General features: G+C 46.0%; 2 protein-coding genes across 3 annotated transcripts in view; one reads left to right on the forward strand and one right to left on the reverse strand.

The window, feature by feature from the left end:
- kcp (kielin cysteine rich BMP regulator) overlaps nucleotides 1-13505 on the reverse strand; it is a 196424-nt gene extending 182919 nt beyond the window's left edge. Inside the window, exon 1 of the mRNA XM_080207535.1 lies at nucleotides 13474-13505. The gene's annotated coding sequence lies outside the window, so the exon portion shown is untranslated. The remainder of the gene's footprint in view (nucleotides 1-13473) is intronic.
- endou2 (endonuclease, polyU-specific 2) overlaps nucleotides 1-13705 on the forward strand; it is a 200289-nt gene extending 186584 nt beyond the window's left edge. For both annotated transcript variants that reach the window (XM_080207536.1, XM_080207537.1), the window contains 6 exons: nucleotides 4300-4399; nucleotides 6315-6420; nucleotides 10592-10713; nucleotides 10881-10993; nucleotides 12578-12731; nucleotides 13252-13705. In XM_080207536.1, the coding sequence (XP_080063662.1) occupies nucleotides 4300-4399; nucleotides 6315-6420; nucleotides 10592-10713; nucleotides 10881-10993; nucleotides 12578-12731; nucleotides 13252-13515 (859 nt within the window). In that variant the 3' untranslated portion in view covers nucleotides 13516-13705. The remainder of the gene's footprint in view (nucleotides 1-4299; nucleotides 4400-6314; nucleotides 6421-10591; nucleotides 10714-10880; nucleotides 10994-12577; nucleotides 12732-13251) is intronic.
- The last annotated feature ends 1203 nt before the right edge of the window (nucleotides 13706-14908 follow it).

Below are 14908 nucleotides of genomic sequence, written 5' to 3' on the forward strand. Positions count from 1 at the left end.
TTACAAATCTCCTTGAATTTTTTGGTGAAGTAACAGAGAAGGTTGATGTGGGGAATGCATTGGATGTTGTCTATATGGATTTTAAGAATGCACCTGACAAAATACCACATATAAGGCTGGTTAAGAAAATTAAGGTTCAGGGAATTTGAAAACTGTCAGGTTAGATGATAGAAAACAATGAGCAAATGGTTATTGTTCAGACTGGAGAGTGGTGGACAATAGTGTTGCCCAAGGTTTCAGTGTGAAGACCACCGTTATTTTTGGTATAAATTGGAATAAAGAGTAAAATGTCAACATTTGTCAATGATACCAAATTTGGTGTGGCTAACAGAGAGGATGATACCAATCAAATTCAGTGGGACATGGGACATAGGTAGGTATAACTGGGTAGACATAGATGGAACTTAATACTGAGAAATGTGAGATGATGTATTTTGATAGAAGGGATAGAAAGAAGCAATGTAGACTTAAGGGCATAGTTTTATAGAATTTGCAGAGATGGAGGGATCTGGGAGTTCATATGCATAGATCTTTGAAAGAGAGAGGGTATGTTGCGAGACCAATTAATAAAGCATAGGGGATTCAAGGCATCAACAAGAGGTATTGAGTACAAAAGTTGGGAAGTTATCTTGAAAACTCTGGTTAGGCTCCAACTGCAGCATTGAGTCCATTTCTTGTCATCACACTGGGATAGATATGAGAGGGTGCAGCAGAGATTTACCAGACTGGTTCCGTGGGTAAACACAAGGTCAGCTACAAGGTTAGGTTTGAGAAGCCGGAGTTGTTCTCCTTGGGGGTAAGGAGGTTAAGACAAGATTTGATAGAGGCAGCACAGTGATTAGCACTGCTGCCTCACAGTGCCAGGGACAAGGCTCAGGTCACTGTCTGTGTGGAGTTTGCTCATTCTTCCTGTGTCTGCATGAGTTTCCTCCGGGTGCTCCGGTTTCCTCCCACAGAAAGATGTGCTGGTTAGGTGCATTGGACATGCTAAATTCTCCCTCAGTGTACCCGCACGGGCGCTGGAGTGTGGCGACTGGGGGATTTTCACAGTAACTTCATTGCCGTGTTAATGTAAGCCTATTTATGACACTAATAAATAAACCTGAACTTTAGTGAGAACCACTCGGAACTCGCTGCCGAAAAGAGGGTTGGAAATAGAGCCAATGAATAATTTCAGAAGGTGGATGGAATGCATCCGAGGGTTCTGAAAGAAATGGCGGAGGTTATAGTGGATGCCTTGGTGGTTATTTTCCAGACGTCGCTGGATTCCGGGGAAGTGCCGGAAGATTGGAAAACGGCTAATGTTACGCCATTGTTTAAGAAGGGTGCCAGGCAAAAGGCAGGGAATTATAGGCCGGTTAGTTTAACGTCTGTGGTAGGTAAAATGTTAGAATCCGTCATTAAGGAGGAAATTGCGAGGCATCTTGAAGGGAATTGCTTGATAGGGCGGACGCAACACGGTTTCATTAAAGGGAAGTCGTGTCTGACAAATTTACTGGAGTTCTATGAGGATGTGTCTAGGGCAGTGGATAGAGGAGAGCTGGTGGATGTGGTCTTTCTGGATTTTCAGAAGGCGTTTGACAAGGTACCTCACAAGAGGTTATTGCAGAAGGTCAGGGGACATGGAGTTGGGGGTAGGGTGTTAGCGTGGATAGAGGATTGGTTGTCAAATAGGAGGCAGAGAGTAGGGGTCAATGGGTGCTATTCGGATTGGCGGTTGGTGACTAGTGGGGTGCCCCAGGGGTCGGTGCTGGGGCCTCAGCTATTTACCATTTATATAGATGATCTGGAGGAGGGAACCGAGTGCAGGGTGTCGAAATTTGCTGATGACACCAAGATTGGGGGAAAGGCAAATTGTGCGGAGGGTGTGGAGAGTCTGCAGAAGGATCTAGATAGGCTGGGCGAATGGGCCAGGAAATGGCAAATGGAATTTAATGTTGGCAAGTGTGAGGTGGTCCACTTTGGTAGGAAGAATGGTAGGAAGGACTATTACTTACGTGGCGAAAAACTGCAGCAGGCGACGGTGCAGAGGGACCTCGGGGTCCTTGTGCATGAGTCGCAAAAACCCAGCTTGCAGGTGCAGCAGGTGGTCAGGAAGGCGAATGGGATGCTGGCCTTCATAGCGAGGGGGATTGAATATAAAAGTAGGGAGGTCTTGCTGCAGCTGTATAGGGCATTGGTGAGGCCGCAGCTGGAGTACTGTGTGCAGTTTTGGGCGCCGCACCTGCGCAAGGATATTTTGGCCCTGGAGGGAGTGCAGAGGAGGTTTACTAGGCTGATACCGGAGTTGAGGGGATTGAGCTATGAGGAGAGGCTGAATAAACTAGGCTTGTACTCGTTAGAGTTTAGAAGAATGAGGGGAGATCTCATTGAGACGTATAAGATGATGAATGGGATGGATAGGATAGAGGTGGAGAGACTCTTCCCGCTCAAAAAAGACAGTAGGACTAGGGGGCACAGCCTCAAGATAAAGGGGAGGCGGTTTAGAACGGAGTTGAGGAGGAACTTCTTCACTCAAAGGGTGGTGAATCTCTGGAATTCTCTGCCCGTTGAAGTGGTGGAGGCTGCCTCGCTAAATATTTTTAAGAAGCGGGTTGATGGGTTCTTGATAAGAGAGGGGATTAAGGGTTATGGGGAGAGGGCGGGAAAGTGGAACTGAGCCACGACAGATCAGCCATGATCTTATTGAATGGCGGGGCAGGCTCGAAGGGCTAGATGGCCTACTCCTGCTCCTATTTCTTATGTTCTTATGTTCTTATGTTCTTAAATTGGATAGCACATGAGGGTAATAAATTTCTAGGGCTATGGGGAGGGAGCAAGGGAGTGGGACTGATTGATTGCTCCACAGAGAGCCAGCATGGACTCAATGGGCTGAATATCCTCAGTCTGTGCTGTAAAGGGTGTGTGTAAGAATATGAACAGCCATCCTTTAACACACTGGACACTCCCAACAGTATCCTATTGAAGAGTAGCAGCACAGACCCCCAGGACTAACTAACATCAATGTCGCTCTCCACTCAACACTTGAGGGACCCCGCACCACCCAAACTCCAACACACTGAATAATTTCTGGCCAGGCCTTGGGGTTTTGAAAGGGGACTAAACAAGTGTGTAGAGGCCTTGGCAGCAGAGAGTGCACATACGGCTGTGTGAGAAGGTTAAATGATGAGTACCAACAGCTCCAGGGATGGGCCTCTCCAATTGCGCACGAGGGTAATAAATTTCCAGGGCTATGGGGAGAGCAAGGGAGTGGGACTGATTGATTGTTCCACAGAGAGCTGGCATGGACTCAATGGACTGAATATCCTCATTCTGTGCTGTAAATGACTCTATAGGATGTGTGTAAGAATATGAACAGCCATCCTTTAACACACTGGACAAAGGTATACAAGCCAGAGAGTTACATGTTCCATCCCTTATCTATGCTGAATCACTCGGTTTCAATGGAGGCAGAAAAAAGGATGTTACAATTAGCCTCAGTATCAATAAATTAGTCAACCTTTGGAGGAAGGCTTACTCCTGAAATAGGAGGGGACTGCCCACTCTGGAATGTTACACTAGAGACTAAGAGAGTTGCTCAAGACTGAAGCTGGTAAAGGGTTAATTACTGCTAGGAATGGGATTCTGAGTAATTGGAATCAGAATCACACTAAGGTTTTATTGATATAAGGGGTTCTTAGGGGACTTGACACAGAAGGTGTTTCCCTTGGTGGGGGGATATCTGGAGCAAGTGAGCATCATTCAAGGGTCTCCCATTTTAGAAGGAGATGAGGAGGAATTTCTTCTCTCACAGGGCTGTTCAACTTCGACATTTTATAACTTGGAGACCAGTGAATGAATATATTCATGGCTGAGTTTGACAGAATTTTGCTCTATAAAGGAGGATAATGGGGATAGGCAGGAAAGTGGAGCCAAGACCACAAGCATTGTCTTTGTTGAGTAGCTGAATGGCCTCGAAGATCCATATGGCCTATTTTTTTTTTCTGTCCTAATGTTAATGTTATGAAGTCATGGCACCGAGGCTTCTCCCTATCTACACACTGATCAGTAACTGAGCTTTTTGCCATAGTGCATTTACCCCTGGGGTTAAGGGGGAGGCGTGCTTTATACATTTGCTTCACTTTATTGACTTATGAGGGGGAAATTCTCCCTCAGCTGAGGTACAAAAGGGTGATGATGAATCACGACTTTATCCATCTCGCCACATTTTCCTTTGAATTGACTTGGATTCTGATGGTGAACTTCACTCCTGAAAGTCCAGCTTCATCTTCTGAAACTGATTTTCTCTGCTTCCTTCAGAATGGCAAGCAATACAGAACTGTCAGACATTGCCCAGGTCCTGTGGGACAATGATGTGAACAGACTTCAACCAGGGGTAGATTACAAGATCGACCTTCAGGTAAGTTGAAGTCAAGCCCTAAGTTATTTTGAAATTGTTCAACAATATTATTTTACTCCAAACAGCAAATTTCATTCCTGTTTGAAGAAGATAGGAAAAACGTGCAGGGAGCTGAGTGTCTCGTTCTTCAGCAATCTCTTGTCACCAAACCCTTGCTGATGAAAGTTATCTTCGAACAAAATTTCAGCTCAGAGGCAGACAGTTTGATCTGTGTGTCACTGCTAGTGAAAGCTAGTAGAGACTAAGGGGATTAAGTGATATGGGGATAGTGTGGAAGATGAAATTGAGGCAGGAGACAAGCATGATCATGCTGAATGAGGAAACAGGCTTGAGGGGCCGAATGGCCTACTTATACTCTTATAATGCTCTTATGTCCAGTGATAAATCCGCTCTGTAGGTGCCAGTAATAGTGCAAGTGTAGGTGCCAGTGCTGGGACAATGCTAATGTCAGTGTTGCTTACTAGATTTGTGTCAATGTTGGTACACATGGAAATGTCAGCTACAGCATTCCCTTGACAGTCTCCAATCTTTTCCTGAATTCATTTATATTTCCTTCTGACTCCACTTTATCAATAGTACAATTCTTCTCTGAACCTTCTTCCCTCATTTTTCTAATAATCCTAATTCCCCATCCCACCTCTTATCTCCCCATCCCACTATCTCCCTCCTCCTCCACGTCACCCTCGTCCTTGTGCATGAGTCGCAAAAACCCAGCTTGCAGGTGGTCAGGAAGGCGAATGGGATGCTGGCCTTCATAGCGAGGGGGGTTGAATATAAAAGTAGGGAGGTCTTGCTGCGGCTATATAGGGCATTGGTGAGGCCGCAGCTGGAGTACTGTGTGCAGTTTTGGGCGCTGTACTTACGCAAGGATATTTTGGCCTTGGAGGGAGTGCAGAGGAGGTTTACTAGGCTGATGCTGGAGTTGAGGGGGTTGAGCTATGAGGAGAGGCTGAATAAACTAGGCTTGTACTCGTTAGAGTTTAGAAGAATGAGAGGAGATCTCATTGAGACGTATAAGATGATGAATGGGATGGATAGGATAGAGGTGGAAAGACTCTTCCCACTCAGAAAGGACAGTAGGACTAGGGGGCACACCCTCAAGATAAAGGGGGGCGCGGTTTAGAACGGAGTTGAGGAAGAACTTCTTCACTCAAAGGGTGGTGAATCTCTGGAATTCTCTGCCCGTTGAAGTGGTGGAGGCTACCTCGCTAAATATTTTTAAGACGCTGGTTGATGGGTTTCTGATAAGAGAGGGGATTAAGGGTTATGGGGAGAGGGCGGGAATGTGGAACTGAGCCACGACAGATCAGCCATGATCTTATTGAATGGCGGGGCAGGCTCGAAGGGCCAGATGGCCTACTCCTGCTCCTATTTCTTATGTTCTTATGTTCTCTCCCACCTCTCCGTCCCACTCTCTCTTGCTCCCCATCCCACCCTCTCTCTCCTCCCCCATTCCATCCTCTCCCTCCTTTCCATCCTATACCCTCCCTCTTTCCCATCCAACTCTCTCCCTCCTCCCCATCTCATCTTCTCCCTCCTCCCCAACTCTCTCCCTCCTTTCCATCCCACCTTGTCCCAATTCCCGTGTCCCAACCTCTCCCTCTAGCATGATTGGAATAATGAAGGGGTGGTGAGAAAATCCCTACTCACACACAAGATTATTAAAAAAGGGACTACTTTACTCCAAGGGGATACTGAAAGAGCGCCTGGAACATTTAAATCAGAGTAGGGAAAAAATTAAAAAGGAAGAATATCAACAATATGAGGGCAGAGAAGGGAAATGGGATTAGATTGGGACAGTTCCAATCAAAGAGCTAGCAGAAATACGATGGGATGATTGGCGTTCTGCTGTGTCATCATTTTGATGGTTTTATACCACAGGTTAACTCTTTCCCTTTATTGTTGTTACCCGCAGGACCAGGCTGGACGAATGTTAAGAAATGCAGACATTACTGATGGAGCAGGGCTCCCATTGTTTCTTTTTGTGAACGAGGAACTTTTCAAAAAGAAAACATTTTCAGGTACAGTACAAGATCCACCACCTCCCACATCGAATCTGACAACCCAAATCCCATATCCCAATAACTTGACTCCCTGGCCCAGGAATGACACATTTAACAGTACAACCTCAAACAACAATTCACTCCAGTGAGAGAGAGAGCTAGAGATATAGGGCAGGATTTTTGACCTCGTTCGTCCCGAAACTGTAAAATCTCGCCCAAGGTCAGTGGACCTTTCCATGATCCGTCTTTTGCCTACTCCGATTCCTGTGGTTGGCTGGATGGTAAAATTCTAGCCATAGGGTTGGATTTTCCAGTCATGGCCATTTCTGAGTTGTGAACTCACAAGTGAGGATGACGGGATTTCTAGAGGTATCTTGCGGCATAATGACCAATTATTAGATGGTCTGGGGAGGAGGTAACTGACTATGGCTGGCGTGGGGGAGTTACTATTGGCAACTGAGAGGAAGGTGGTGGCATAGTGGTATTGTCACTGGATTAAAAATTCAGAGACCCAGGGCAATGCTCTGGGGATCTGGGTTCAAATCCCATCATAGCAGATGGTGAAATTTGGATTCAATAAAAATGGAATTAAAAGTCTAATGATGACTATGAAACCATTATCAATTGTCATAAAAATGATTTTCTGGTTCACTGGTGTCCTTTAGGGATGGAAGTCTGCCATCCTTACCTGGCTTGGCTATATGTGACTCCAGATTCACAGTAACGTGGTTGACTCTTAAATGCCCCTCAAAGGTAATTAGGGATGGGCAATGCATTGGCTTGTCCAGCCAATGATGCCCACATCTCATGAACAAATATAAAAAAGCTTGATTGAGGGTGTAGTTTTCAAAGAATAGCCTGCAGCAGTTACACAGACTGCACACACAAAAAGGGTGCAGCAGGATGCAGAGTGAAAAGAAAGGAAGGAATGTGAGCAAAGGCCACTCCATGATTTAGTGACTCCTCTCTGGAGGCACTCCTGCAAACATTGCGGAAGGCAGGGCAAGGAGGAGGAGGGCAACAGGTGTCACATAAAGTCCTGGCTGCAAGTGACCAAAGAGCTTAGTAGCCACAGGGCTGCGGCAAGGACATAGATGTAGTGCCAAAACGTCTTCGATTATATTGTGAAGGCTGGGAAGTGGGTGGCATACATGATGGCAAAGTGGCAGCCCTGTATGTATGTATATGTGACACAGGCTATGCCATGCACAGGGTCTCAACAAGGATCTATTTGTGGTGCCTCAGGACTCTGAGCAGCATCATGCCAGAGCATCATGGTCAATTATTCATGCAGGAGGCACTGTCAATTTTGTGTGAATGCAAGCATCTTGTCTTTCAGTGGACTGAGGATCTGTTTCAGTGGCATTGCTGGGACAGGGGTGTTGTGTGAGACTCTTTCTTTGTGTCTTTGCAGGAGATGAGTGCTCACTATGCCGGAGGGCAGAGGTAGATGGGAGGTCATGTACCTTCCATTGCACTGCTAATGCCAATGGAGAAGGAGGTACAGGAGAGTGGGAGCAGAACAAGCTGTTACTGAGGGTGGAGTAGATATGGTGCCCAGATAGTGGGGGCTGGTTTGATTACAGATGAGAGTCCTTCACAATTGACTGGTTAGTAGCCCCTCAGCTCCACACATGTGCAGAGCATCAGGAGTTATCAGTGTAGAGGGTGCTGATTAACAGCAGAGGGAAATCTGTGGATCAAAGTTCAGAGTTCACACCCACACATCCATGTCATGAATTACACAATGCCCTGAATTTTCAGGATGGTGACTGCTTGGCGCCCACTATCCACCTCCCTCCACTCTGACAAGCCCGCTGCCATTTCATCCTCAGTTGAGCATTGATTGGCAGCAGTCAGGATTTCCATCCACACTTGGACAGAAGCCCCACCTCAGAGAGCTGTCAGACAATCTGATTGGCTGGCAGCTCTTTAGCCTATCCAGGCACAGTGCTGCAGTGGTAAGAAGAGGTACTACAGTACTTTGCCTGAGACTAAATCCCAGGACCGCTCTTGAGGTAAGTTCCTGGAGTGAGGGAGGGGGGAAATCTCCCTGTCCCAGGGTAGGTCAGGTGAGAGGGAGGGAGGGTAGAAGCTCTCCGATCCCCAAGTGGAGGGCATCCCCAGTCAGAAGGGGCCTTCGGATTGAGGCCCTTCTCTCTTCCCACTTCCCAGCCCCAAGTTCGAAGATGAAAACCTTTTCTGTTTCCATCATTAGTCATCAGGTCCTTGCCAGCCTAAAAGCCGAGGCTGGGTAGGAAAAGGCCCTTAGGTGGCCATTAAGTGACCACATAAGAGCCTTAACTGATTTGATTTATTATTGTTACATGTATTAATATAAAATGAAAAGTATTCTCTCTTGCATGTTAAACAGACAAAGCATACGGTACAGAGGGAAGGAAAGAAGAGAGTGCAGAATGTAATGTTACAGTCATAGCTAGGGTGTAGAGAAAGATCAACTTAATGTGAGGTATATCCATTCAAAAGAGTGATGGCAGCAGGTAAGAAGCAGTTTTTGAGTCAGTTGGTAGGTGACCTCAGACTTTTGTATCTTTTTCCCAATGGAAGAAGGTGGAAGGGAGAATGTCCAGGGTGCATTTGATCCTTGATTATGCTGGCTGCTCTTCCTAGCAGTGAGATGTATAAACAATGTCAATGGATGAGAATCTGGTTTGGATGGAGTGGGCTTCATTCACGACCCTTTGTAGTTTCTTGCGGTTTGGATACAGCAGGAGTCATACCAAGATGTGGTACAACCAGAAAGAATGCTTTCTATGGTGCATCTGCAAAACATCATAGCAGATGTGCCGAATTTTCTTACCCTCCTGAGAAAATAGAAATGTTGGTGAGCTTTCTTAACTGTAGCGTCGCGTGAAGGGACCAGGACAGGTTGTTGGTGGTCTGGACACCTAAAAACTTGAAGTTCTCGAGGGTTTTTGATACGCTCCTGTTACCATGTTGGAAGGGTGTTGGTTACAGCTATTGGGGCCGCATGGTGGCACAGTGGTTAGCACTGCTGCCTCACAATGCGAAGGACCTGGGTTCAATTCCTGGCTTAAGTCACTGTGTGTGGAGTTTGCACATTCTCCCCATGTCTGCGTTGGTTGCCTCTGAGTGCTCTGGTTTCCTCCCACAGTCCAAAGATGAGCAGATTAGATGCATTGGTCAAGCTAAATTCTCACTCAGTGTACTTGAGCAGGCACCGGAGTGTGGCGACTAGGAGATTTTCACAGTAACTTCATTGAAATGTTAATGTAAGCCTACTTGTGACTGATAAATAAATAAATAACATATCACTTAAAGAAGTCTTCAGTCATCAGTAGTTTACCTGTAAGCCTTTATTAACAAGTAGAACTATTTACGTATATCCAGGAGAAGGTATAAGCTAAGAGCCATTTCCATGCTTGCCAGTCTGTGCTCAACACACTCTGACCCCTGGTTCTGGGCCATGTGTCCTCTTACATCACTGTGTGGGCAGTACTCTATTCAGTTGCACATTAACCCTGCGTAGACCAGACCCTTACATTACACTGAGCACAGGGCGCATTAATTCCCTTTCCAGCCATTGACAATCACTGGCTTTCACCTATTGAATTGGCTCAGCTTCCTGCAGGGTTCTTGTGAAAACACCTTTTATTCACTGGCATCAGCAGCAAGCTTTGAACAGAGAAAGTCCTTTAACCAACCCTCCCAACCACTGGTAGCCCTGAGCCTGACTGCCAGGACAATCTTTTTCTCCCCGTGTCTGCATGGGTTTCCTCCGGGTGCACCGCTTTCTCCCACAGTCCAAAGATGTGCGGGTTAGATGGACTGGCCATGCTAATTTGACCCTTAGTGTCAGGGGAACTAGCTAGGGTAAATGCATGGGGTTATGGGGATAGGGCCTGGGTGGGATTGTGATCAGTACAAACTCAGTGGGCTGAATGGCCTCCTTCTGTAGTGATTTATCTTCCAGTCCAGCCAAAGTCAATGAACGTTTGAAGGTCAGGAGTGTAACATTCTGCCCTCACTGTATGCTAACCTCTGTCACTCTATATAACCCATACACTCTCCCCTCTCCCTCTATTCCCACACACCCCCTCACTGATATCATACTGAATGTCTGATCCCTCAGTTGAACACTCATCCCAATCTCTTGCAGTTGACATAAAGCACAGATTAAATCAGACAAATTTGTGATTCCTTCCAGCTTTCATTTCCCTACTGGATAATTACGAAGCTGACACTAGAGAACCAGAGACCATTACCCCAGAGGAGGAGCAGGAGATCCACACCTTTCTAGACGCTATCATGGAGACTCGGGTGCTGCAGGTACAGTCACAGTGCACACCACTAGAGGCTGGTGTTGATGGATGGGGGGGATGTATGCGGGATTGAAGTCAATGGTGAGGTGGGGAGTGGTTGGGTTCAATCTACCAGAAAGGGTTGAATGTCTTGGCCGATTCCATCTCCTAAAATTTCTCCCTGTTTCTTCTCAGATTGCTCACAGATATTTGGTGAAGAAGGGGAGGGCGAAAATGAGCAAGGAGGAATTTAAACAACAGCTGTATGACATTTGGTTCAGTCTGTACGCTCGCAATGGTTCCAGTCAGTAAGTGATCACAGACACAATTCAGAAACAAAGAGGTTGTGTGTGTGCTGGTCTGCAGCTGTGTGTATGGGTGCTAGTCTGCAGCTGTGTATATGTAAATAAATATATATATAAATACCTGTGTGCAAGTGTGTGTGCTTGTGTGGTTTGGGTATGAATGTGGGTGTGTGGAGAGATACAAATTGAGATATTTGCTGATAGGAAGTGCCAACTTTAATTGAGCTTTGCTTATCCCAATGACAGTGTTGTTCTATCATCCAGACAGTGCCAGACCTAACTAAGAATGGGCGTAGGCACCATTCCCAGTGGGAGTATGTGTGTGGAATTCTACCCCAGTGAGATTCAATGTGTGTGGAACAGTATCCCTGTGAGAGTCAGTGTGAGAGTCAGTGTGTGTGGAACTGTATCCCTGTGAGAGTCAGTGTGTGTGGAACTGTATCCCTGTAAGAGTCAGTGTGTGTGAAATTGTATCCTTGTGAGAGTCAGTGTGTGTGGAACTGTATCCCAGTGAGAGTCAGTGTGTATGGGAACTGTATCCCTGTGAGAGTGAGTGTGTGTGGAACTGTACCCCAGTGAGAGTCAGTGTGGGTGGAACTGTATCCCTGTGAGAGTCAGTATGAGAGTCAGTGTGTGTGGAACTGTACCCCAGTGAGAGTCAGTGTGTATGGAACTGTATCCCTGTGAGAGTCAGTGTGTGTGGAACCATACCCCAGTGAGAGTCAGTGTGTATGGAACTGTATCCCTGTGAGAGTCAGTGTGTGTGGAACTGTACCCCAGTGAGAGTCAGTGTGTGTGGAACTGTATCCCTGTGAGAGTCAGTGTGTGTGGAACTGTACCCCAGTGAGAGTCAGTGTGGGTGGAACTGTATCCCAGTGAGAGTCAGTGTGTGTGGAACTATATCCCTGTGAGAGTCAGTGTGGGAGTCAGTATGTGTGGAACTGTACCCCAGTGAGAGTCAGTGTGTGTGGAACTGTATCCCTGTCAGTCAGTATGTGTGGGTCTGTGTCCCAGTGAGGTTCAGTAGGCAGGATTTTAAGGCCTCGCTTGTTCCAAAACTGTAAAACCCCACTCAAGGTCAACAGACCTTTCATTGCTCCACCCCTCACCTGCCCTAATTCCTGTGGCGGGCAGGATGGTAAGATTCCGGCCAGTGTGTGTAGAACTATGTCTCACTGAGAATCAGTGTGTGTGGAACTATACCACAGTAAGAGTCAGGTGTCTGTGGAACCATATCCTAGTGAGAGACAGTGTGGAAGATATCCCAGTGAGCGTCAGTGTATGTAGAACTGTATCCCAGTGAGAGTCAGTGTGTGTGGAACTGTACCCCAGTGAGAGTCAGTGTGTGTGAAACTGTATCTCACTAAGAATCAGTATCTGTGGAACCATACCCCAGTGAGAGACAGTGTGGAAGGTATCCCAATGAGAGTCAGTGTATGTAGAACTGTACTCGCAGTGAGAGTCAGTGTGTGTGGAACTGTGCCCTAGTGAGAATTAGTCAAGGTTCCAGGAGTGGAGTGGCTGCAGAGAGGAAGAGCATCTGACTGCAGAATCAAATTCCTCCTCTTAAAACCTCCTTTCTTCCAGGCCTGATTCATCTGGATTTGAGCACGTGTTTGTGGGTGAAACTCGTGGTAGACGGACAATCATTGGATTTCACAACTGGATCCAATTCTACCTCCAGGAGAAGCTCGGCCATGTGGATTATAGAGGTTATACCATGGAGAATAACCACCTCAAGGTGAATATTGCACAAGACAGGGAGGTTACAGATGGGGGAATTTGCAGATTAATGATGAGTTTAAGGTCAAATGGGGGTATTAGGGTTTTACTGAAGTTTTTGGGGTTTTATTGAGGTGTTTGGAGTTTTATTGAGGTGTTTGGGATTTAGTTGAGGTGTTTAGGGTTTAGTTGAGGTGTTTGGGGTTTAGTTGAGCTGTTTGGGGTTTAGTTGGGTTGTTTGTAGTTTAGTTGGGATATTTGTAGTTTAGTTGAGATGTTTGAGGTTTATTGAGGTGTTTGGGGTTTCGTTGAGATGTTTGGGGTTTTGGTAAGATATTTGGGGTTTATTGAGGTGTTTGGGTTTCATTGAGGTGTTTCGTGTTTAATGAAGGGCTGAGTCTTTAGTTGAGTTCAGAGATTTTACTGAGGGCTTTGGGGATTTATCTGAGGGTTTGGATGGTTTATTCAAGGTAAATGCCCATTTACTTTATAACGCTCTCTTCCTGTTTGTTTGTTGGTTTCTTTTCCCTTCCCGACAGCCGGATGAGAATAAGCACCTGATCACATTGCAGTTCAGCTGGAAGAAGGGGGTTAAGCCCAGGGGCAGCTGCTTCATGGGGGTGAGCCCAGAGTTTGAGTTTGCTCTTTACACTATCACCTTCCTCAGCTCCTCTGGCCAACACCAGAAGCTGCGATTCAATCAGTACGAGGTGCAGATAGTGTGTCACAGCAACAAGTACAAGAACATTGAGACCACCTACCCAATTCTCTTGCAGTATTTGGCTGTCACTTCGTGGAGGTGAGATTGAAATCCAAAGTACCCTGGAACCTTCACGGACTCTGGCAACAAGCAGATTGAAGAATTCAGTTTTGTCTGCAGACGTTAATTGGGAAAAGGTAATTGATATTATCAACTAACCAACCCCTCTGCACCAAATGATTCGCCATAATGCAGTTGGCATGGTAACTTGTTGAAGAATTTAAGTTGAAATAAAGGCCTCCAATTTCTATTCATATTGGACTCTGCTCTCAATGTAAATGTGATAACCATCAATTACAGTGACATAACTGAAGTACCTTTATAACCTCTGTACTTATTTAATCACATATCACCACAATATATACATACTCAATCTTTCAGTTTAAATGCTGATGATTATTGGGTCATTTTACCACTGGAGCTCACCAGTTTCTTCATGTGAAATCTGGAGAGGGCGTCAGGGACTCCCAAGGCCCTGCCAATGCATGTTTTATTGTGGGGTGGGAGGGGTTGTTTGTTGCGGGGGGGAGGGGGGGCAGGGTGGAATGGAGCCTTGCAAATGGACAGCCAGCCTGCTGCTTGACATGGATAGGAGGCAGGTGTAATATGTAATATGTATATTGTGACCTTCTGGCAGTTGGAGGACCCCCCCTCCCATTTTATGGCAGTTTTCAAGCTAAAATGGGTAAATTGTTCTCCCCCACTTGTCCCAGGAATGGGAAGTTAAGCCTACAACCCTTAAAGATCCATCAATCAGAGCAGGAATTCCCTGGATTTGACAGGTCACTACTTGCACAAACTTTCCACTAACACTTACACCAATTTGGATAGAAGGTTTCCCAACACTGGCTTAGAGTGAGAACGGTTGTAAGATACTGGGCATAGTTCAGTAGATCTTATTATGGTATTCATAGTCTTAGATGGTTCAACTGTAAGTATTTATTAACTAATAGGAATTATACTCATGCACGGCTCTGTGCAACCCCATGTATTACATCAATATTACTATTCTATCTCCCATCCTCCCCCTCACCTCAAGTCTCTGTGTTCATAGGTTCATGATGTGGGTATGCCGGTGTTGGACTGGCGTAAACACAGTAAAAAGTCTGACAACACCAGGTTTTAGTCCAACCTATTTATTTGATAATATACTCACAAGCTTTCGAGGGGACTGCCTCTTCGTCAGGTGAATGGAGAATTCTGGCCTCAGACAGAGCATATAAAGCACAGACAGTTTAGAGATTACTGATTAGAATGCGAATCCTTACACCTAACCTGCTGTTCAAGACCTGAAGTGGCTGATAATGTGAGTGGAAGGAGCACTGATCACAGTTTAAAGAGATGTGTATTGTCTCCAGACAGTACAGTAAGTGAAGTTTTGCAAACCCAGGCAAGTCACGGGGCTTACAGATAGTGCGACATGAACCCAAGATCCC

Source organism: Carcharhinus amblyrhynchos, chromosome 19 (assembly GCF_965287045.1).
Source record: "Carcharhinus amblyrhynchos chromosome 19, sCarAmb.v2.hapA, whole genome shotgun sequence".
In the NCBI taxonomy this organism is placed as follows: Eukaryota; Metazoa; Chordata; class Chondrichthyes; order Carcharhiniformes; family Carcharhinidae; genus Carcharhinus; species Carcharhinus amblyrhynchos.